This window comes from Sebastes umbrosus, chromosome 16 (genome assembly GCF_015220745.1).
Source record: "Sebastes umbrosus isolate fSebUmb1 chromosome 16, fSebUmb1.pri, whole genome shotgun sequence".
Taxonomy (NCBI): Eukaryota; Metazoa; Chordata; class Actinopteri; order Perciformes; family Sebastidae; genus Sebastes; species Sebastes umbrosus.
Genome location: NC_051284.1, coordinates 11,383,034 through 11,406,880, shown reverse-complemented (window position 1 = coordinate 11,406,880; position 23,847 = coordinate 11,383,034). Strand labels below are relative to the sequence as shown.

The 23,847-nt window shown below is 44.6% G+C and overlaps 1 protein-coding gene across 4 annotated transcripts in view; it reads right to left on the bottom strand.

Annotated features, from left to right (window-relative positions):
- The window catches only part of tiam2a (TIAM Rac1 associated GEF 2a), a 108,733-nt gene that overhangs the window by 13,265 nt on the left and 71,621 nt on the right, over positions 1 to 23,847 (bottom strand). For all 4 annotated transcript variants that reach the window (XM_037746296.1, XM_037746295.1, XM_037746298.1 and 1 more), the window contains 7 exons: positions 22,259 to 22,315; positions 17,927 to 18,103; positions 16,262 to 16,366; positions 16,088 to 16,166; positions 15,914 to 16,003; positions 15,582 to 15,800; positions 12,582 to 12,676 (listed from right to left, as the gene is read on the bottom strand). In XM_037746296.1, coding sequence (XP_037602224.1) covers positions 12,582 to 12,676; positions 15,582 to 15,800; positions 15,914 to 16,003; positions 16,088 to 16,166; positions 16,262 to 16,366; positions 17,927 to 18,103; positions 22,259 to 22,315 — 822 coding nt within the window. The remainder of the gene's footprint in view (positions 1 to 12,581; positions 12,677 to 15,581; positions 15,801 to 15,913; positions 16,004 to 16,087; positions 16,167 to 16,261; positions 16,367 to 17,926; positions 18,104 to 22,258; positions 22,316 to 23,847) is intronic.

The following is a 23,847-nucleotide window of genomic DNA, read 5'->3' as shown; positions in this document are numbered from 1 at the left end:
TATAATTCTACTCTGTACATGGCCGGTGATTCTCCTGGGGTATACTAAGAGCGTTATGTAGATTTAGTTATGCTCTCTATGCTAATTGGCTTTGCATCAAAGACCTTTACAGTGCATCTGAAAGACAAACCCGGATGTCCCAGCAGATAGCATTATATCACATTACATTATTCTTCTCAATCCATAATGGACAGTTATGCAGCTTTGTGTCACATCAATTCCAGAAAATTTGACATGCCAGGGAGATCCCAAGTGGTCATGTCTTAGCTTGTAATAGTTTGTATTAGAGGAGAGTGGGGGGTTAGAAGAAGCATCTTATTTTCTAAATTTAGCTCATTCAAAAAAAGTAGTTCCCTCCAGTGTATTTCTCTGATAGGTGGAACCCCCATGAACAACTCGAGGTGGAAACAGCTGCACCGCGTTGCTTTATTGGACCGTATTGCCTGGGGTAGGGAAGTTAACATCATCCGTAGGCAGCACCATACTGCGAAGTCTTGCCTGTGGCGGGTACGATTTTGTCGTCTGTGAGCAACTGTGGCAGAAAATGAACCATTATGAGCCTCTCTGTTCTATTTTCCCTAGGACATAGAAAAATATGCAGTGAGGGAAAAACTTCTCCCTTAGTTCTCTCTATATTACACCGCGGTTGCCACTGTATGCTTTTCAAGCACTACGGTAAATGTTTCTACCCAATCAAAACCAGCTTCGTACCTGACGAGCTACTCAAGCATCATCAACTGCGCCAATCTTTGCTAGACTGTAGTGTGTGCAAGTCATCAATTACGATGTGATTTATATGCTAAAAATAGCCTCGTGACGCCCAGCCGTCCTTATTCTGACATGATGTAGAATTACAATCTGTGGCTGGTCGCTGGAGTCAGCAGAGGCTGATAAGTGCCAGTAATAGCAGGTTCCAATCCGCTGCACAGCAACACAGCGCAGTGGGACGGCAAAACAGCTGCTCAGCACTCTCCGCCTTGCTCTGTGTGTAATGTATGTGTGGGGGTATCAGAGTGCAGCTCACTACTACAGGCTTGTACAGCAACACACATGGATCGATAACACCCCTTCATTCCGACACTGCAGGGCATCGACACAAAAACACGTACGCACTTTACCGAGCGGCGTGTGAAAGCTTGTCTGAGTCGTTCAGGCTCTGGATCTGGTGTGAGCTACCACCCATCCGGTCCCAGGGAGCCCACATACAATCAAGGGCTTCCATTAATAAGCCTGCGACTCATCAGCTAGCTCATTATAGCGTGGTCACTCCAGAGACGGCCCTCCAATGCTGCACTATACTGCAGACTGTGAGAGAGAGAGACAGAAGTGGGGAAATGCCTCTCCATGTCTTCTATGTATGTCTGGGTTAAGCCTCTTTCAAATGATCCACCGCCCACAGCAGCGCTCCACTCTGGAGCTCTTTGAATGTGGGATGATAATTATGAGGGGACTTAATGTCTCCCTCTACGCTGGTGGAGGGATGTTCTGATTGGAGAGCGCAAGACACACGTACACACATATACTGCAAATGGACATACCTGTACATGTTAACACTGATGCAGGAAGAATCAGCTAAGAGTCTACATGTTCACAATGACAAAAAAACAAGTGGGCAACCTCCGGTTCTGAAAAGTGAAGCCAATGCTGAAGTGCCTTAAACTTGTATTCTTTCTAATAACCAGCAGGGGGCGACTCCTCTGGTTGCAAAAAAAAGTCACAGAAGTCTATGAGAAAATGACCCTACTTCTCACTTGATTTATTACCTCAGCAAACATTGTAAACATGAGTTTATGGTCTCAGTCGCTAGTTTCGAGTCTTCTTCAATACAGCATGATGTTCATTTAGTATATTATGGTCCTATTTAGAGTCAAATAGACCATAAAGCAGGATATGTTTTAGGGCGTGGCTACCTAATGATTGACAGGTAGCTACCACGGCGTTGTCCGGTCTGGGAGCTGTCCGTGTTTTCGTTTTATAACTTTCACAGTGTGTTTTCAGTTTATTAAAGTTAATTGTAACCTTTTTGGTCGCCAAAAATGTCATATTAAGCATTCGGTTGCATTTAGCTCCACCCTCTTGTCACTTCTGGTTGCAAAAAAACAAAATGGCGACGGCCAAATACCAAGAGACCGATGACCAAAATGCCGAACTCGTGGCTTCAAAACGGCAGTCCACAAACCAATGGGTGACCTCACAGTGGCTCCGTCCACTTCTTATATACAGTCTGCACAAAACATGCTGATTGATGATAAGCAGGTATAATGTTTACCTTAGTTTAGCATGCTAACTTTTGCTAACAAATACAAAACACAAAGTACAGCTGAGGCTGACGGGGATATCATTAGTTTTGCATGTATTTGGTCATAAATCAAAGCTTTGGACAAATTGACCAATTTTGACCTGATTCATCCTGAGGGGGACATGAAGGTCTTTACAAAATTTCATGGCAATATACAGTACGTAAAAGTTGTTGAGATATTTGAGGTAGTGGAACAACCAGCATTGCCATCCTGCTAGCATGGCTTATTGTGCTTATAATTGAGTTGAGGATTTATTTAGTATACAAGTGCTACTCTCTCTCAACAATCATCTACTTCAATGTCTGAGCTAATGGGAAACTACTTTTGCAACCATTTATTCTGTTTATGTGCGCGCCACCAATCATGTAGCACTTCTCATTCAGGAGGAATTCACAAGGAACCTAAGAATGTCAGTAACTATACAGCTGCTGATACACTATTCCATTAAAAGGTCACGAAATACACCTCAGACACCGATGATGCTGCCACACACAGCGCCAGTCAGCCTTCATTCACTGATACACACTCTGGGAAAACTCCATATTGCACCCGGCGGGCGGACAGGGGGGAGATTGCCTGGAGGAAACGCAGAGGTTGAGGATATCAGAGCTACATATTCATCAAACAGCCCACTGGTAGCTCCAGGCAGGGGGAGAGAGATAACAGTCATATCTGCCGTTTTATTTCGGCCACAGGCGCCCAGAGGAACGGGGAGGCCTGTCCGGTCGCACACACACCGCCACTCAAGTGCCGAGTTAATTCTCGTCACACCCACACACGTTGGAAGGGATATGGGCTCATGTTCACCTCACGCGCACGACGAATGAGAAGATGACGGCGCCACAGAGCTGGGGAAGAAAATGCTTAATTTGATGCTCGGGAACGCTGTGTACACACACATGGGAACACCTCTCACACAGCTTCCTAACTAAGTAAGATTTCATCAACACTAAATGGCAGACACCTGCATTGGAGCGTGACAGGAAGAGGTGGGCAGAAAAAAAAGGAGAGAAAAAAAGCGGAGGGGGGGGGGGGGGGGTACGCACGCTCATGACTCAGGAATTGCAATTGCCTCACAACAATCCCACCAACACAGGCTGACAGCTAGCCCAAATAACCAATTAAGAGCCGAGGCCGGGAGCCAGCGGAGGCGGGAGAAAAAGCACCCGGGAGCGCCAGGAAAGACGAGTGGATCCGACAGCGCTGCTGTGAATTCCCATTCAGGTTTTCTCTCTGACAGCTGACAGCTCTGGATCATGTTTCCACCTCTTCTCACCATGTATGCCCTTAAGTCAATTTAGAAAAAGAGGTCTTTGTCAACCTTTGCAGGTGAAAGAAAAAAATAAAATGAAGTGAGAGGCTGTTGAGTCATTTTGTCTCCGTCTACTCGGTTTCCTTCTGACGGTGTCCAGCCGCATTTTCGTTTTCAGTCAACTGCCATACGCACATGGACGTGATGCCCACTCGCTAGATCCCCCTTGATTTCAAAGGGTTTCATCATAAAATGCTATACCCTTCCCGTCAAGTACAATTCCTTATTTTAGATAAATCCACTCCATTTCATTCCAAACTGACCAAAGAAATAACCATGAAATAAACCAATATGGCAGCCTTCTCCTCACACTGAAATGAAACCACATCTATATCAATATTAATCCAAAAAAGCCTTTATTGTACCCACTCACTTTCAGGAACGGCGATATTTAGAAACTGAGTACTGACGACTTTCTGTCATCTACTTTTCATGAGGCCCCTTCAAAAAACTGCATCAAATATTACAGCAGAAACATAGTTGATCTCTAAATATACCCCGATTTCTCTGCTCACCATGAAGAGCAGTCTGTAGAGCAGTCTCCACGCTGCCGTGGCCTGCCGCTGGGTCCTTCTGGCCAGCGAGCAGCCCTTCCTACGCAGCCGTCCTCCCCTGGGTGCTGGCATGACGGCTCCAGAGATGGTTGAGTGGGTTATACAACGGGACCGAACCGGAGAAAGTATCCGCGACAGTCTTGGAGATCTCTATCTCCGTCCACCTCTGATTTTAATGTGACGGTCGGGTCAGTCCCTCCTCCTTTCCTGCTCTCTAATTAGTGTCCACTGCTGCACGTCTCTCTGCTAGGCCCGGGTCAGAAGCCTCAGCAGTAAGTACACCTACGCCTCTGAGGCGGAGTGGGCTTTGATGGGGATCGAGCCATTGATCCTGCGCCCTGCCGTTCTGTGAGCGTAAGCAGAGAAAAAGTGCTCGCTGCCGGCTTGTTTTGCATATCAATCACTAGCTGACGGTCTGGCCACTTGGCTTGTGCAAATAGAGGGGAATTCTTCCCCTGGCAACTGTGTCCTCTCTCTCTCTCTCACTGTGTGTCTCTTTCCATCAGCACTGGTCCTCCTACATCTCTACTTTTGCATCCTGCCATCAATCTTACTTCCCTCTGACCATTCGCCTCCAGATATCCCCATTCCTCTTCCCTCTTCCTCTGGTTCTTCCCCTCCTCTTCGGGCTCCATATGACCTCGGTGTAACTTCCAGAGAGCTGAATGGAGAGGCCGGGGGCTGTATCAGTGTACAGTCTCTCAATAGCATCAGTACAATGCAGACTGTTCTGGCTTGTTACCTCCACACACAGAGGAATGGCTGACTCAAAAATGTGAGGCTCTGAGCCGGTGGGGGGGGGTAACAGGGCCGGAATGCTAACTACGGCCTCGCACTAGAATAAAACGAGACATGTATTGCACATTGCACAGGGTACTTTTACGTGGAATACATAAACAGATGAAGGCTCTGTCCGTGATAACTTAATTTCCAAACTGGCTTTATTACACCCAAATTTTAAGACGAAGGTAAGGTGCTTTCTTGTCTGGTATCCTATAAGAAGACAGCAGTGTCAAGGATCATCTACTTCCACTCCTAAATTTAGGGAGATGACAGTCTGAATTTTTTAAAAGGTATCAGGCATTTTATGCTTCAATTAGAGATATGCAGTAGTGAGAAGGCAGGAAACAAGGTGAGGGAGAGGGAATGGGAGTAACTTTGTATATTGCTAAGAAGTGAAAGTCAATTGTTCGTTCCATTGCAACAAGAGCGCCCAGCAGCAAAGCCAATCATCGCCTAAAAAGTGCCGTACAAAAATAAAACAAAAGTATTTCTATTCTATTGTTATAGTCTACAGAAATGGCAGGTGTTGAACAATAAAATATCATAAATATAATAAGCATCCAAAATGGCAACAGCGGCTGTTTCGTCTCTCTGCTTCTATACTCTTTGACAGAGGTCTCCAGTCCCAAAGGTTCATGGTCGGTGCCTTAATCCCCTGGCCACCAGGGCGCCCCTCTGTCCGGATTTTTTACTTTCAAACAAACAAAATCACATCTAAAAGGCAACTGTGTTATAGCAGTTCCAAAAAAGCTAAACTCGAACGCACAGCCTCCTCCGAGCTGCATCCCACAAACTCCCCGATATCTCAGAATCCCATGTCTTCATCATCTCTGTAGTCTTGACGTGATGAATAGTACAAATGGGCAATGGAGCACACTTTCTGACAGTCTCTTCTCAAAGGCATTTGAAGTGTCGCACTTGATTGTACACGTGAAAAGTAAGTATGTGAAGAATCAACAAAAGAGAAGTTCCAATCCCACCTACTTTTACATGTCCACATGACCGGCTCATCGTTGTGTTAAGTGGGCATGATGGGGGTTCCAGATAATGTTAGACAACCCAACAAGCTCTTAGTTTGAAGGCCTCCATGCTCATGATCCTCACTGCTGGTTGTAATCACTTACCATGCAGGATTTTAGCCCCCCCTTTTTTGGCACATACAAACACTAAATATTATTCAGACTCATTTGTGTCATATTCCAATACTCGTGTTGTCCAAGTGTTGGGTGTAAACACTGGCATGAAAAAAAACACAGCTCAGCTCCGTCAGACTGGGAGGTTTCGAGATAAACACTAAACACCGTCTCCATCTCCTTTTAACGCTCCAATGGAGCCATTATGTACAGAGCTCAGTCTGCTTCGCAGATGAAACGCCGCTCAAATCAAAGGAGAAGCCTCGCGCTTCACCAGCAGAGAGGCCCCCATCTTAGCCGAAATAAACAAACAAAAACGTGGGGAGGGAGAGGATGAAGGAGAGGGGATGAAATACAGGCGTGTCCCTGGGGATGGCTTTGTCCATCCCTCACAGGAAACAGCCTTGTCATGACACTATGAGACTATGAGAAAGAGAGAGAGAGAGAGAGGTGGGGAGGCCCTGTGGCCGGTAGGCAGGCCAGTGATTCATTTGCCATGTTAGTGGGCTATAGTGCCATGATGCCATCTTCTTTTCAAAGCTCAATAAAAGCAGACGCGTGCTCATAAATCAAACAGAGTGGAGGGGAGGGTAGAGGAAGATGAGCGGGCGGGCTGGTCCCGTCGCGCTCCACTCAAGCCCATTTACGCCTTTTATTATTCATCCTAAACAAATATTATTCCGCCAAGTCTCGGAGGACTTTGGGAGAGGAGTGTGTTTTAATAATGAAGCCAGCTTTGGATTAAAGCACCCATTCTACTGGGTCCCCCAGGCTATTCAGAGCCACTCCGCTGCATGACTGCCAGTACAAAGGCAAAGTAACGTTAGCACTATACGCTATTCTTACTCCTCCAAGGCGCCTAAAACTAAATGAAAGGTTAAGTGGAAATGCTTGTTGCCAACTTTAAACGTGGCTTGATGACAAACACGTCTGCATTCCCCTTTCCTGACTCGGAAAAAAGCTCAATCTGGGTGATTCAGAAGCAACCGAAGCACCCTGAACTATTCGCACCGTACAACTGCCAAAAATGACATGACACTAACAGATAATAGGCCCACTAGGCACAGAAGGTGAGTTTGAGAGCAAATACACACCCATAAAGACTTACTGCTAGTCAGACCCATACAGTTAATTCTAATAAAGCCCATACTGCTGAGATAACATCATGGAGAGCGATAAAGGCAGAAGACACGGAGCAAAAAGTAACACCGTGACCTTTTGACTTACCCCCATCTGCCTAGACTATAAATCTTGCAAGTGAACAGTTAAATTAAAGATCACCAGGATAGGGCTGAGTAGAGAGGGCTCGCTGGGACGAACATGTAGAAAAGAAGACTAATAGTCTGCGGACACGCTAGCAGCTCTGCAATAGTCAGCATGCTAACATGCTCCAAATGACAACGCTAACATCCTGATGTTATACATCTAATGTATGCATGCAATGTTTACCATGTTCACAATCACAGTTAACGTGCTAAAATTGGCTACCAAAGCATAGGTGGCCGGCCCTGCTATGTCAACAAATGGAGAAGCTCGGACATGGAGGGAGAGCGACTTCATTCTCTGCTCAGGTAGACGTTACTTCTCTATATCTTCACATAGCAAATAGCTGTTTGTTGCCATATTAATGCTCTGAATATCGTACAAAGCACCTTTAAAATTAAGGCTAAAGTGCTAATAAAATGCAAATAAGGCAAATTAACTCTCGGAATATAAAAACTACTCCAGATTTGCATCCATGGAGATATTTTTACCAAATACACACAGAAGGTTGTGGGAGTTGTGTGAACGTTCGCAGCTTAAGTGTGAAGACTCATAGTATCAGCTGCCTCTGTGAAAACCTCCCACAAGCAAGAAGCACATCAGCCCACACTAGTTACCGTTTGTTTGTCCCCTTTGACGTCTCTCCCGCAGGACAGGCAGGCCGCCATGTCCCGAGCCAGGCAGGCCAGCTTGTCCTTGAGGAAGCGTCCAAAACTGAGCAGCACGGAGCCCAGGAACAGGTCCTTCTCCTCGGCTTCGCAGCCGGACGGCCAGAACCAGCACATGGCCAGGAGGGAGCAGAGGGCCTGGGCGGGCGACTGGTCCCGCATAAAGAGCTCCATTAAGGTGGTGAGGTAGAGGCACGGCCGAGGATCTTCATCACTCGCCGTCGGGGCTACAATTGGCATGGCTACGGCCACGGCGGTGCCAGGCACCACCGATGCGGTCATTCCAGCCTGTTCTGGGTCATGTTGGATCCGGGTCCCTATTGGTCCCTCCGTCGCTCCTTCTTTTTTAAGTTTTTATCTCCAGCTCTGTCTTTCCAACTTGTTTACAGTGGAGTGGACTGACGAGAGCAGGCTAGCATTAACTGTACTGACAGCTGTAAGCCCAGATTATTAGCCTGCTCATGGCCATATGGCGACTGATGGGCTTAGTCATAACACACACATACACACACCTCCCTAAATTACCCACCCCCACTCCCATCCCACAGACACACGCGCAGTGTAGAAGTAGATTCTCTTAAATTTGGGAAGGGGATGGTTGTAGCTCCGAGGGAGACGGGATCATGTTTGAAGAAGATGATACAACCTAATATCCGGAGGCATCTACCGTATCCTTTTGAAGTCTAGGAGCAATGATAAGAGAGGAGAATAGAAACGGAATAATTCAACTTTCTGTTAGTCACACATTTTTAAAAAAGTGTTAAAACACCTCTCAGACTGCTCTCGCACACAAGTGAAAGAGGTGAAAAAGGACGATTGAGACCAGAAGGAAAGAGGAAGAGGTAATAGAAACAGCCCAAATGTTACAGTCTACTAATGCCTTCTTCTTATTCAGAGAAGAAGCATAATAACTAAAAAAAACTAATATCAAGGGAATCAAGCCTAATCTCTCTTACTGACAGCCAGACAGAGGACGGCTCCAGTCATAGCTCTCTTCATAAGTCCATTTAAAGGCTCTTACTGAAACATTTAGTCTGGACAAAAGCAAAGAGGCTTAATATGTCTGTCCACTGTTTAACCTTTGCTTTAATACAAGACATTACCGGCTACTTTACAAAGTGTAAAATATATGACCACTATAATAGAATAAAAGAATATCATGGTTTTTACTAGAATTAGAATTTGATGTTAAAGTAACCTTGCAGTAGTAGTCATGATGATAATATACAATAAATAACAGGATTATCGTGTTTCATTAAGTTTGACAATAATACAAAATCGCAATAAAGTTTCAGTCAATCTCCTAATCAATCAGACTAATAATTTCAGCTTTACATGGAACATGTTTAACGGGATACACCAAAGTAGGGCTGCAACACTTGATTCTTTTTCACTATCAATTAACCTGACTATTATTTTGTTGATTATTTGAATCGTCGTTTGGTCTAAAAAATGGTCTCAAAATGGTCTATAAAATGTAAACTACATTTACCACCTCATGGTTGTATGCCAGTAAAGTTGCAGTTTACATCCACGTCTGTCCAAAATGTCATCACTTCATCATTTTTATCCTGTTAGACATTTGTGTGAAATTGTCATAATTAGCATATGAAATCTTGAGGAATAGCCAAAATATGTTTTGTGAGGTCACCATGACCTTTGGCCACCAAAATCTAATCAGTTCATCTTTGAGTCCAAGTGGACGTTTGTGCCAAATTTGAAGAAATTCGCTGAAGGCGTTCCCGAGACATCACGTTCACCAGAATGGTGCGGACGGACGGACGGACAACCCGAAAACATAATGTCGCCGGCCATGGTTGTCGCCGACACAGAAGCATAACAACAACAAAAAAGTGAAACACGCTCATCACAATTTCCTAAATAAATATTTTAACTGTCCAAAACCCAAAGTTATTCAGTTTACTATGATAGCAGATTAAGAAAAAAACTGCAAATATTCCAATTAGAGAAGCTAGAACCAGTGAAATTAGGCATATTTGCTTTGAAAATGACTTAAACAATAAGTCAATAATCAAATACAATTTCCAATATATCAACCGACTAATCGTTTGAGTGGTATGGGCTTTCAAAATATCCTGGTATGTTCCTCTATGTGTGCATGGATACATGTGTGTGAGCTCCCTACAGACAACTGGTGCCATGTGGTGAAACCAGACCATGCCAGATTACTTCCCACGTCCTTCCATCTGTCTACTGGGTGGGATCGCCTGGTACGCTATGGATGGATGGATGTGTGTGTTCCCATGTATGCGTGTGAATGTGTTGACGACCTTCAAGTCAACAAATCCCCTCTATTCAAGCCTTTCAGTTGCTAAACTAGTTGGTATTAGGTGAGGCATAAATAAAATGGATGGAGCTATTCTGATTTTGCCTTCAGTATTATGCATCCTCATGACTGCATTACCTCACTACACCAGCGCAATGCATGTCAAATCAATTCAATTTGAGGGGCCCTCGTGGGAGTTTTCCGGGACCAATTCAGTTGACGTCCGCAATCGATTGGTTAAGCTCATAATAAGCACCACAAACACTGCGTTAAACCAATTGCTCTGGCGCTCTATAGCCGAATGTATCATTACAAAAACTCCCAAACACAGGAGTCACAATGAGCGTCTGGATGGTAAACAACACTGGTGACTGTGCCTGGTAAGCACTTCAGCTCAAAAACACACAGATCTCTCTCGTGTAATAAGCCCAAATTGGAATGCAACGGACCAATTAATCAAAAGGTAGTCAGTCTGGTGAGGCGGCCGATTACAAAGTGTGACAAGAGGCTTGAAATTAGTCCTTCCCTTTCCATCCGTCTCTATCGACTTTCAGAACGCCGCCGTGTGCACGCATGTGTGCGCCTGTATGCTGATACATGGCTGATTTTCTACCCTGCGACTCTGTGATTTCTTTCTCCCCGCCCCAGAGAACAAACTGATGGCCGTGCGGTGATTAAATTCTGCTCCTCGTGACAGCAAAAAATCTGATTTACCAGCACCAATATCTCACCCTGGGATTTTTTTTTTTTTGTATTTCACAGTGGCTGATTCTCATGATGACGGAGGCAGAGAGCATTTTCTCCTTTTGTGCCTCAAATGTGCACGTATGCAGTGACATAAGCACACACATTTATAAACCTCCCTCCCTCTCACACACACATACACACACCTATATTCCATTCACTCCTCAGTACAAGACAAGCGGCAGGGAGCTGAGCAGCAGCAGCAGCAGTGGTGCAGTGCAGATCCCGGCGCAGTGGGACTGACTCATGTCGCCGGGCAAACAAAAAGAGACGAATAGAGCCCGAATAGAGAGGGAAGAAGAGGGCAAGTTGTCCTCTCTAATCCACCTCCCGGCTGACCTCGGGTCAAATACTGCCCGGCATCTTCCGACACAGGCAATTAGAATACAGCAACCGCGGCAATTAGAGATGCTTTTCTGGATATGTGGCCTGGATTTACTATCAATGAATCATTGATGAAATAAACACAACATCACTGCCTAATCCCCATTTCATTTAGCCCGTATTACATAATGCTGGTAAAAATGTGCCAAACATGCACTCACATTGTTGACAACAACTCCGCAGCTTAAAAAAAAAGGACACAAAATACTAGCTGAATGATGCAAAAGAAAGGTGAATATACATGAACGCACACACATCCTCTCTCAGGGCTTGCAGCCGCCGCCTACATCATTAACACACATCGGCTCTTTCGCGCGATGACCACACACACTCATTACCGCTCTCGATAAACACCGGCATCTCTCGTATTCCATTACCGCGGCGCTGAGGCGTAGTTCCCAACGGGGCCGGGCTCATGCTCGGTTTAATGACTTCAATAAAGTTGGTTTACATATCAAAAACCTGACCGGATATTCGACAACAGACGGGACAGAAATAGGCATGCAATCTGCCGTGAATCATTAGCAGCAATCGTTTGGCATATTTACAGAGTGGGATATTTCTCTAAAACGGATATGAGAGGGAATTCAAGTGTTGTGTTGATTGCAAGGGTACCTATATGAGACCAAAGCCAGGACTCTGAATGTAGAAACAAGCACCAAGAAGCAAGAAGATGTCTGTTTGTCCTAAATATATTCACTAAATAAACTGCTGTGGCTCTTAATATAATGATAGATATGTGTGTTTGTTGCCCACGGGCATACATGCCGTCATGTGAATATATATATATATATATATATATATGTGTGTGTGCGCAGGAGGCAGTGGGAGTGTGACACAGCCCCTTCTCTCAGTCTGCATCCTGTCTGCATGACAGTAATAAGCTGTGTTGATACCGGTGGCTATGATGGTGTATCCTAATTATGGTAATGCTAAGAATTGGTGCCAGTCTGGTTTCTGACAAGCCTGAGAGCAGCTGCCACTGTGGGTGGGCACTCACACACACACACACATATACATACACACTCGACAATGTGCACACTTTTATTTGCACAAACAAAACCTGGAAGGAGAGAGAGAGAGACGTGGATGTCTACGAGACAATAGAAATACTTTCTTTTTAGCACTCGAGACACGCCGGAGCTCCTCCTACCTTGCTGTGCTGAACAGGCCTGTGTGCGCAGTGGGAGTGACCGTTCTCCAGTCCTACGCACGGGGACTCGGCACCATCATCTGCAGCACACACATCTGGTGAGAGAGAGAGAGAAAGAGAGAGGACATTTTTAACATTCGGTTCAGCGTCACTCTGTGTGTGTTTTCATCGCTGCATCTGCACTGTAGTGGTTTTTGCCGAAGCACATCCTTCCACTGACCACAATACACAAACAATGCAGGCTAGTTATAGTCTAAAACCATCGCGGGCGCCTGCCAGTCGCACAGAACTTAAATATGTCTACTGTCTAAAAATGGCAATGGCATCCAGTCATCCCAAAAAAAGAAAAACTTGGCAATCCTAATTAAAGACTCTGTTATCACTTTCATTGTTTAACTAAAAAGACCCTAAAACTGTTTTGAAGATAGTAATAAAATATATATTTGCACATAAACTGCCCTGACAGGATCAGATTAACTGAGTGTTTTGAAAAAAAATGTCAAGATTTTGGCTACTTCTCTTTAGATTCAAGGTCCCGAGGACAAACTATCTAGCAGTTGGCACATGAAAAGACTTTTATTCCTGATTGTAGACTGGGAGGCCGGCCAACGTGACAGCAGGAAACAAAAGAAAACTTCTGGACCTCCCGTGGAGCTGAACTTCTCCTTTTTGAGATGCCACTCATCGCTCTGACTGATGGGGCAGAGTAACAAAAAGATCCCTACTTATGATCTGAATTTCTCTTGTCTTGTACGTTTGCATGAGGCTGAATGAATCCAGATGACGCACAGTTTCCTTCAAGGAATGCCATCGTGAAATCATTTATGTAATTTGTGTCAGACAAGCGTTAATTTACCCCACTGTCGGCTTTTACCTCCCTGCCTCCTTATCAGCCTGCCTGGGATCACACGCCCTCTAGAGACGGAGAAGGAAACCGCAGGCGCTTTGATCACACCACTCTCTGTAATGAGGCCTTCAAGTCATTAATCCCTTTGTGTTCAATTACGGCTGTAGTGGAGGGAACACTAATGAATTACAATCATTAAGATGATGCTGGATACTTTCTCTCAAACTGAAGGTTTGTTTTGACTATTTTTTTTTTTATGCCAAACAGTGACAGAAGTCAATAAAAAGACGTCACATTTTCTGCACATTTTGAAGGAGAACGTCAGAAGTATTTTATTTTTGGTCATTCATATCATTTTTCCACTTGTACAATCATGTCAATAGTCCGGTAATAATCAATACTGTATATATTGTTCCTATTTTTATATTTCCTTCTATTTAAATTGTTCATACTTTGTTTCACTTTGGTTCTGCTTTTTGCACCGTGTTGTTTTCTGTTTTTTACCGATGCATCTTGTTTTTTGCACTATCCCCTTTGCTGCTGTACACTGCAAATTTCCCCACTTTGGGACTAATTAAGGAATATCTCATCATATCTTATCCTGTGATAAAGTCTGCAAGTCATAGAGTTGTTATAAAAATGAAACTTGTCCCTCTCTGCTCTTTTTAGAACTTGCACACTCAGCACAACATTCCTGACCAATTTGTTTATGTACTTTTTAGTAATAAAATGGCCTAGGGCTGGGCGATATGGCCAAAATCTTCTATCACGATACAGGTTATTTCATATCTCGATAACGATATATATATCACGAAATAGCATGTTTTCTGAACATTCAATAAATAAATAGTCTATAAGAAATAACCACATGGTAAAAGCCTATTTTTGTGCACTCATGTGTGAATTAAATACTTGACAAATGGAAAGTACTAAGTATTTTCTAATTTTAAGAACTATGTTCCTGCCAAATGAACATAACAGTCAAGTGAAATTATAGAAAAAAGAAAAGAAAAAAAAGCCTAGCCTATATCGCAATAGAAACAAAATAGAAAAATATATACAATAGACATTTTTTATATTGACAATATATATCGTCATTTTGCCAGCCCTAAAATGTCCTAATGTCCTGTTTTGGGTCTTGCCTGACAACACCAACACAAATTTCCATAACTGTACTTTAAAATTGAGGTTATAATCTGATCTAATCTGAGACCATTTGAACCAAATCTTAAACTTGACGATACCACACTGAGCTGAATTTCCCTTACCTTTTTAGAGTGACGCTCGAACAAACAAAATGTATCTCTACCGGCTTGGGGCATCAGCTATGTTTGTCCAGCGACATGGACGACCTTACTGTTCAGTTCTGACACCTCACGTCTGCAGCGAGATGAAACCAAGCTGACAGGATACTATACTTTCGGAGCGATAATGAGCCCTATGCGGTCAAAAGCCCCTTCTGGGATTTCCTCTCCCTCAGGATACGCAGAGCTGTGAGACTTCCTCTGGAGCTTTTTTCTACTGCTTTTGACTTTTGACAGCGAAGAGAGAGATAGTCTCTTTAGAGGAAGTAGAGATCACAACTGAGATGTTAACTGGTGCGGAAGACTGGTGGCTTTTTTTGTGGTTTAGGTGACAAAACGACCTAGTTTCTCAACAAATAATGTCCGGAACTGATCATCGAGTTACTTTTAGGTTTAGATAAATACCTGCACCTGGATATAACTAATCCAAAAACTGATTACACAACAAAAAGATGTAATACATGCAAAAACATATACCTCAACAAAAGTGGATAAAACGTTAACTCTGAGCAGCGGCAGATCTACGCTGTTCACAGGAAGAATGACACAGCTTGCTTCCAGAGAACACTGTAAAACTGGTGCCTTCATACCGAATGTACACAGAACTGAGAAACTGCTACCTCAATGGGTGTGCCAAGCATTTCGCAGAAGCTACAGTTTCTCTCTCTCGCCATCTGTCCGACAAACTGAAACTAAACGGTATCAACTTCACTTTCAATTGTGCCGTTAAGTGTTTCCATTAAGTAAAAATCTATAACCTCTTAGTACAAATACATCCCCACTAATGACTGAATCTACATGCTGGTTCAAGCATTTGTGTGTGGTTTAATGTCACGTGGATTTAAGCACCTGAGGAGGACTTGGCTCGGTGGTGCTTGCTGCGGACCTCCTGGTCGTGTTCGGGAGGAAGGGTCCAGTGGTTGGAGGCCACGGTTTGAGGCATGGGTCCGTCCCGCCTCAGGCTCAGGTGCAGCGCTTGTTCGGCAAACAGCGTCTGGATCAGCGTCAGGTCCAGGCTCGACACACAGCGGCCGTTCAGCACCAGGATCTCATCGCCTGGACGCAGACCTGGGAACACACAGACGAGTATGTTACAGAAAAGAAAGCACACAGATCACACATGTGATGCCCGTTATTGGTGGTTTCAGGATTATTTGTGCCATTCTTAAGCAAGCGGGCACCTTCGTTGAATGCCAGGTCATCAGGAAGCACTTCGCTGACAAAAATCCTGCTGTTTTTCTGGCTGTCGATGTGTCCCGTTATTGCAAAACCTGGTGGGAGTGAGAGAAACAAAGAGAGTTAGATCGACAGAAGGATTACATAAAGGATCATGAGGTCTAGATCTGTCGACTCACCAAAGTCTCCGGTGCCGCTCGGCCTTCTCATGTGCAGAGTAAACACATTACCTGGGACCACCTCCAGCTGATCATTGACCTAAAGGGTGATACATCAATACACATTAAACAAAAGAGCAGTTAATGAAGAGCACAGTGTATCTTTGTGTGATTTTGCATGTTTGCCCTCCTCACCACGTCGCGGAGGAGCTCTCTGGGAGCCACGTATCGAACCTCCACGCCCTGCCCCGCTCGCCTGTGCAGTCGCAGGCAGTGCAGGCCCGCGTCCAGCTGTTTCACCTGTTTACACAAGAGTCCCTAATGTTCAGCGGCCTGCATGCACAATATCATCCGGCATATTTCACGCACCGACGCCTAGTCAGACAGCTGCCGTGTGGCCGAGGCGTGAATTATTCACCGACTTTACACTTTGTGATGAGCAATTTGCAGTAAACAAAAAAAGGAAGCTTCGCCCTAGGGAACGTGGTGTGTGTGGGTGTGTGGGTGTGTGTGTCTGTGTGTGTGTGCGTGTTCATCTATGTGCAGTCATTCTTAGGGGACTGTGTGAATTCAGACACTGGATGAATAGGTGTGTTATTTCAAGCCCATGGGAGCGTAACATAACTAGATCTGCTGCTACAGATGCTCCAACAAGACCATTAACAAGACCACACCTGACATAGCTGAGAATTTCTAACTTAAATTAACTTTGTGTTCACGTGTGATTAGACCCCACATTACAGGACATTCTCACCATTAAGTATGAATGGCAGGATTATGTAAGAAATACTATAAAATTCTACTAGACCAGCCCTGTCTCCTAAAAATTACGTTCCCGTTCAACTAAGTTGCATTCTGAGCTACATTCGGAAGGAATTTTTTTCTAGTGGCAGATAACGTTTGTCTTTTGCGTATCACAAATACCTTCGTAGGCTGATAGCTTACCCATATACCAAAGCCTTTCAAAAAAAACAAGGACGCTTTACAAAACAGGGCACTCAAAATCATACTAATAATAAAACGGAGGAAAAAACTAAGTAATTAAAAGAGTGATGGGTAGATGGAGTTAGCTGAGGTCATAGGCCGTGATGAACAGGTGGTGCTTGAGGTGTTTTTTTGAAAGTGTCCAGGGATGAAGCATTTCTGATTTCAGGAGGGAGAGAGTTCCAGAGGGCGGGGGCCGTGTTGAAGGCGCTGGGTGACTTATAGGTGATGCGGGACTTGATCGGAAGCCAGTGAAAGTGGATGAGAGTAGGGGTGATGCGCTGCCAGGGCCTAGTGCGGGTGAGAACCCTGGCAGCTGAGTTCTGAACATACTGAAGCCTGTCCAGGGCTTTGCTGGGTACCCCGGACAGGACTCCATTGCAGTAGTCCAGGATGGATGAGGGACTCTGCCACGGAGTCGGAGAGTGATGGCCGGAGTCTAGTTGTATAAAAATGTGATTGAATAATAACGGATATAACAAGCGAGAAAGTCCTCTAGTCGCAACAAACACATTTCCCCCAGGAGATCTGTGTTTGTGTCCCGTGGGAAACGTAGTAATTTGTTGCATTTACTAAACCTAAGTAGTTTTGTTGCGTTCTCGTTTTTGTTTTGTTTCCATTTACAACGTTAATCATAAGTTTAAAACTGTGTAACTGTGACCCTAATCTGGGAGAAAATACATTTCCCTCAAAAACATATTTTGGTTATGAAGTTTACTTGCATGGGAACGTAATTTTGTGGGAGACGAGGTTGACCAGACAACTAAATCTAAATTACATCACAGCTTTTGTTTTTTTGCAACAACTGTCAAGAATAATGCTCTGTCATTGTGTTGACATGTCATCATTTCTCTGTAAACTGGCCGCAAACCCAACCTTGCAGGCTGCAGAGAGAAGGTCAGCGGCCGTCTGGTCCCTTCTGACAGGAACTTGGACTGTCAGGCCGTCTGGCATGTAGACGCACGTCAGCACGTCCGTGGCACCGCTGATGCCGTCCCACGCGCCGCCCTCAGGGGGCGACATGGAGTAGATGCTGGTCAGCATGTCCAGCCTCTGTGGGGGGAGGGTAAGAAGGGAGGGATAAAAGAAAGATAAAAGAAAAGGGGGATGAGCAGCATTAGATGGAGGAAAGAAAAGGGGAAGAAGGAGGTAAACAGAGGAAGGGAGGAAGCGAGTGTGAGAGAGCGGTAGACTTTGAGCAACAGCACACAAATCAATACAGTTCCATTAGTCTAAACGCTTGGCTATGGATCAAGCGTCGGAGCAAAGATGTCATACAATTAAGCCTTTCAGGAATTCATTTGACAACATAGACGGCAGTTGATCCACATAATAGTCATCGTAATGGCCGTGTACACGAGCGGATTGGTGAGGGTCGACTGGCAGGTCTAGACGTCCAGATGATATCTATTTAGTTCGAAAAGCCACAAGAGTCACTTGAGTAATGTATTCTGGACAATTTATTGTAAAATCAGTCAAACTTTCAGACCAGCCATGTGAGGGTAATTGTTTGTTGGTGGCATTAACAGTGAGGTTTGAGCTCGGCCTCACAGGCAGCCATTTGGGGGTTTTTGGTTGCGACTGTGTGTCTCTGGAGGGGAGAGCGCCACTGCTGCGTTGAGGGGCTGTGGGAGACGCCACAGTGCAGCCTAACACCGCAATTATCACGGAGAGGCTCAATCGCAGCAAATGTACTGAAACTCATGGGTTTGAAGAAGCCGGCGATTCAGCACTTTTGACAAAGACGATACGAGTTCTTGGTTAAACTGAGACACGAGACCAAGAGGGGTAATTGCATAAAAGAATAGCTTTTGAGTGTATGCTGATGTTTTAAAGGCATTATGGGATCATAAAAATGGAGTGTGTGTGTGTGTGTGTGTGTGACTCTTTCTGTCTGATGTGCATGTGTGTGCAGCTTTTCAGTCTGTTTCAGACGCTGGCAGCTTGCAGTTGATGCATCACCTCAAGAGGAAAAAGACCTTTTTCCCTGCCAGACGAAAAGCCTGAAGGGACAAGCTAAGGCTGATTCAGAGCATCACTTACTCCACGCACACAGTGCTCAGTATAGCTTGGATAAACACAGACACACAGACAAACATTTGCCTAATTTGTCATCTAAATGTCCCCTTGACTAGTTAAAAATAAAAGGCCAACCAATGTTCTTAGCAAAATGTTTCCCTAACTTGTTGGGATGGAGGAACACAAGGTACCACTTCAACACCCTGCGTCTTAGGGATGTGAGCTCATGCTTACAAAACTGGAGGATGAAAAAAAAAACAAGCTGTCATGGCAACAAGTTGCATAACCGCCCCGCTTGTGTCCCAGCGACATGGCGTGACCGGAAAACTAAGTTTTCGGTTGCCTGCGCTGACCCTGACCAGCGGCTGACTAACACTGTACACTCTTTCATGGTCAGAGAGGGTTGTAACGGGCCGACGGTTGCCTGGTCGACGTTCCATGAGCGACTGCCAAGAGTACGGTCCGGGGGCACGCGCTGGACTTCAACAAGTGCTCTGTGTGGCGAGCGTGTGTACTGTATTTATGTTTCGCATTCAGCCAAATAATTAAATACTTCAGTCTTTCCGCTCAAATGTGTTTCCAAGCAAGCCGTCCTCCAGCATGCAGCTTCTAAAGATGGAACGTGGAGCAACAGACGGGTTTAGTGGCCGCTGCACGAATACACCCTTTCTGTTCCACTTAGCAACTGAGTAACATAAATACTACAGTACAGGGGTGACCATGAAGAAGAAACACAAGAGTAAATGAAGACAATTTCATGCAATTTCCCTCCATTACATCTATTAAAAGGGTATTACTCCTCATTTCCTCAAAGCTCCACCCCAAGGACGCCCTTTTTCACCGCTGTGACACACTTTTCCAACACACTCACACCCGCAAGGTGACGATAATGACCCATCAGTACTGGCTTGAACTGGCGCCTGTTCCTCAAGTTCAAAGCAGAGGTGTGTATTTGTGGGTGGTGGAGTGTGGTGACACAGAAAGAGGAATCAGTGTGTCATGGACAAGACGGGAGAGCTTGTGATCACCAGCCAATAAAATCTTAAAAAAGAAACACAACACTTAATAATCTTATCCCCTTAACCATTATTTCCATAACCCTGCTCAACAGAAGCATTTGTATGCATGCATTCATGTCATTCTTTTTCTAGCAGTAGAAACATATTCGCTCGCTGCGCTGCTGGCAGAACGAGTGGGTGGATGGAGGATTGGAAGAGCAAATGCCAGTCTATATGTTTTAAACTCTGTGGAGGACAAGACAGCCTCCATGTTCCCAACAGGTTCCATATAGATGTTTATGTCTCTCGGCTTTAATGCAACAGTCTCAACCTTATAGCTAGACAGTGTCAGCAGCACACCCTCAGCCTGTTGAAATAGCTGCTTGGTTAAAATCATGTAGAAAAGCACAGCAACCACATGGACGAACTCTCGCGGACAGTCACAAGCTATATATATACACGAGAGAACAACGAAGCTTGGGCGCACACATAAAAATGTACCCTTCACTTGGACTCACTTCAAAGGATTAGTGGAAGATGATTGCTTTATTAGAGTAATTCAAGGGATTTGAGACAACAGGAGCAAAGTCATCAAAACTGAGATGATGTGTGTTGACAAAAAAATCAATACAGCCGTGCTATCCTCTCTCTCTCTCTCTCTCTCTCTCTCTTTATCCCTACTTCCCACCCTGAAGGGTCTTAATCCCCATTAAAATCAACCGGATGACGACCCGTTTTCCACATCCAAATTCTAGGAAAGACCGAAACGCTCCGCATTTTAAGAGACATTAAAGCGTCGACCCGATGAAGGCCATTATTGTTTCCCCAAACCACTTCCTGTTCTGAGTCCATCTTGAGGCCCTTAATGGGGGCAGTTGTAACACTCGCCACATTCACCACGGACTCACACTATGAATCATAGCATCCTGTGGAACAGCGATTCTTCATGACACCCCGTCCCTGCTCTGTCTAAAAGCATCCATTATCCTCATCTGTCAGCGCCAGACCATCATCTGTTCATCCAGGAAAGGCTTTGATAAGATTTTATTTGACGAGACACACAGCAAAAGATATTTATAAAACTATCACCTCATTGATATTTGTAGAGAAATTCACATTTTTCTTGTTTCCTTTTTCTCAAAACACAGACTCATCTGCAGAACAACTCCATTTGAAGTTATTAGGTATTAAGCTACTTTCTCCAAAGTCACTTCAGAGCCTTCTCAACAGGTGGGATTCAGACAAAATCATTCTCCATTATTAAAGGAATGGTTTGATATTTTTGGAAAATACACTTATCTGATCTGTTGCCGAGAGTCAGGTGAGAAGATTGATACCACGCTTAGGCATGAGTGAGATATTGATCTTCTCAGCCAACTATCAGCAAGAAAGCAGATACAAATATTCCCCCAAAATATCAAACTATTCCTTGAAAATGTTGATCTATTGCAACCTGAGTCTTCTTTCTGAAATAGTTGTCCATCATGAAAAACCCTGACCGAGAGGACGAGGAGATGTGGAACAGCTTGTGAACAGCGAGGGCTCGGAGCTGAAGCTTTTACAGCAATATATTATTTCACACTTCCCTGATCGAGGCATGTAACCACCCAATAACCTGCGAAAGCTGCAGCTCCAAACGTGTGGCTGCTCAGATGGCCAGAATTCACACTCTTCAATCATTCAACACTTTTACCATATAAAAACCCATACACTCACACTTTCGAGCGCTTCTGGTCAACACTTCAACTCAACACTCTCCATTAACTCAATTATGCCGTGAATTGGACGCCCTGTCCGCGCCGCAGTTTAACACGCTGTAAAAAAACCTCTTGTTAGATGTGCTCTTTCAGACACCTGCAGATCAACATGAAAGGAATCTCCGCTTTGATCCTGGACAGGTAATATACACAGGCAGACACACACACACTTTCTGATCCCCTCACACACACACACGCGCTATGTGTAAAACTATCTTTACACAGCTCACTATCAAAGCCATGAAAGACTGCAGAGGTCAAAGTAACAGCGGACATGTTTCTGCCACGGCTACTTCACGCTGAAACTCGTAATTCAGCTCGTAAAACGGTACCGCGGGATGGATATGACAGATGGCGGTTGGAATTTTTTAAAAGATATATATCAAAGATCCACAAACCATAGAGGACAAAAGTTACGGGACGCTCTGACTCACCTCAGTGCTCCTAGGAGGCAGGGCGTACGTTTGACCTCCAGCGTCGCTCTCAAAGATCTGAAACCGAGAGAGACACACAGTTTAGTTTAGTTACAGACAGAGGGGCACCACACTGATTGACTCATAAGCGATTAAGTGCCCAGCAAACTTCGGCAACACAATATTAGACACACACGGTGCTATTATGTAGTTAATTAAAAACTACGTGTGGCGAGTGCGGCGCTTTGATACTGCTCCCAAACGGGGTCTGTAGCCTTTGAAGGTGCAATGGTGGAAATGTGCCGTGCGTGTGAGTGGATGGGGGGTGTGTACGGACACTGAGTGGTTTCTGTGTAGCAGAGAGATGAAAGGAGGGCGGGGGGGGGAAGTCCGGTTACAGATGAGAGGAGGGCAAGCGCTCCCCCCTCCATCACCACATCCACCCCTTAGTGTAGAAATCTCTCCCGTTCTTCTCCCTCAAACTCTCCTCTTCAGATCCTCTACCCGGCTTGTGGTTGTAAGGCGTGTTGTGTCTGGCTAAGCCCGGTGCTGGAGGTGACTGTGCAGCCTCAGAGGGCTTTAACAACTCTATAATACAGCAGTGACACAGAGCCATCCGTTATGTGAGGGTGTAACTCCAGCCCTCGGTCTAACAGGCTGCAGTTATCAGGCTTTGCTGAGATACTTTGTCATCGGGCAGGAGAGGCGTGATAGGTGGCACAGCTGGTGACAGAAATGGGGCATTTTGATCCTGTAAGCAAGGCAATATATTGCAAGAGAACACACCACCATCTGAGTATAAAAAGTCACTATGTGAAATGGCTACTATGGGGACTAACATTACACATTAATACAATTGGACTCATTTGATCCACAAGAGTCTCAGCTTTCCCGTCATACCCAATTTATGCAATTCTAAGACTGTTTAGTGACCTCAGTATGCAGAAATATTCAAATACACCATTTTAGAATAGGTGAAAATAACACATTTGTACTGCATGGTTTTTGCCCAAAACTGCATGGGCTTAGTATAAAGTGGGCATGTCTGTAAAGGGGAGACTCGTGGGTACCCATAAAAACCCATTTTCATTCACATATCCTGAGGTCAGAGGTCAAGAGACCCCTTCGAAAATGACCATGCCAAGTTTTCCTCGCCAAAATTTAGCGTAACTTTGGAGCGTTATTTAACCTACATCGCGACATGCAAGTATGACATGGTAGGTACCAATGGATTCCTTAAGTTTTCTAGTTTATATGCTGCCAGTACCTTCACTGAAGCTTTAAAACTCAGAAAGACAGAATAGCGGCAGGTAGTCGGATTTTTAAGAGGTTAAATAAAAATTGATGCAGCGTTCTGGAGAATCGATACAGTATCGCAATAAAACATAATATTGGGATATTCATGTGTATCAATATTTTCTTACACCCCTAGACTTGAAGCTGCATTTCCTGTACAGAGAGGAATTGGCGTACGGAAGAGACTTGCACACGCTATTCCTATTTCTAAGGCTCAGGATTACTTCTCTCCAAAGAAGTTCCCTTTACAATCAGAAAAACCTCTCTCGCTCCCGTTATGGTAGTACGAAGCCTCATCTAACCCCTGAGCAGCA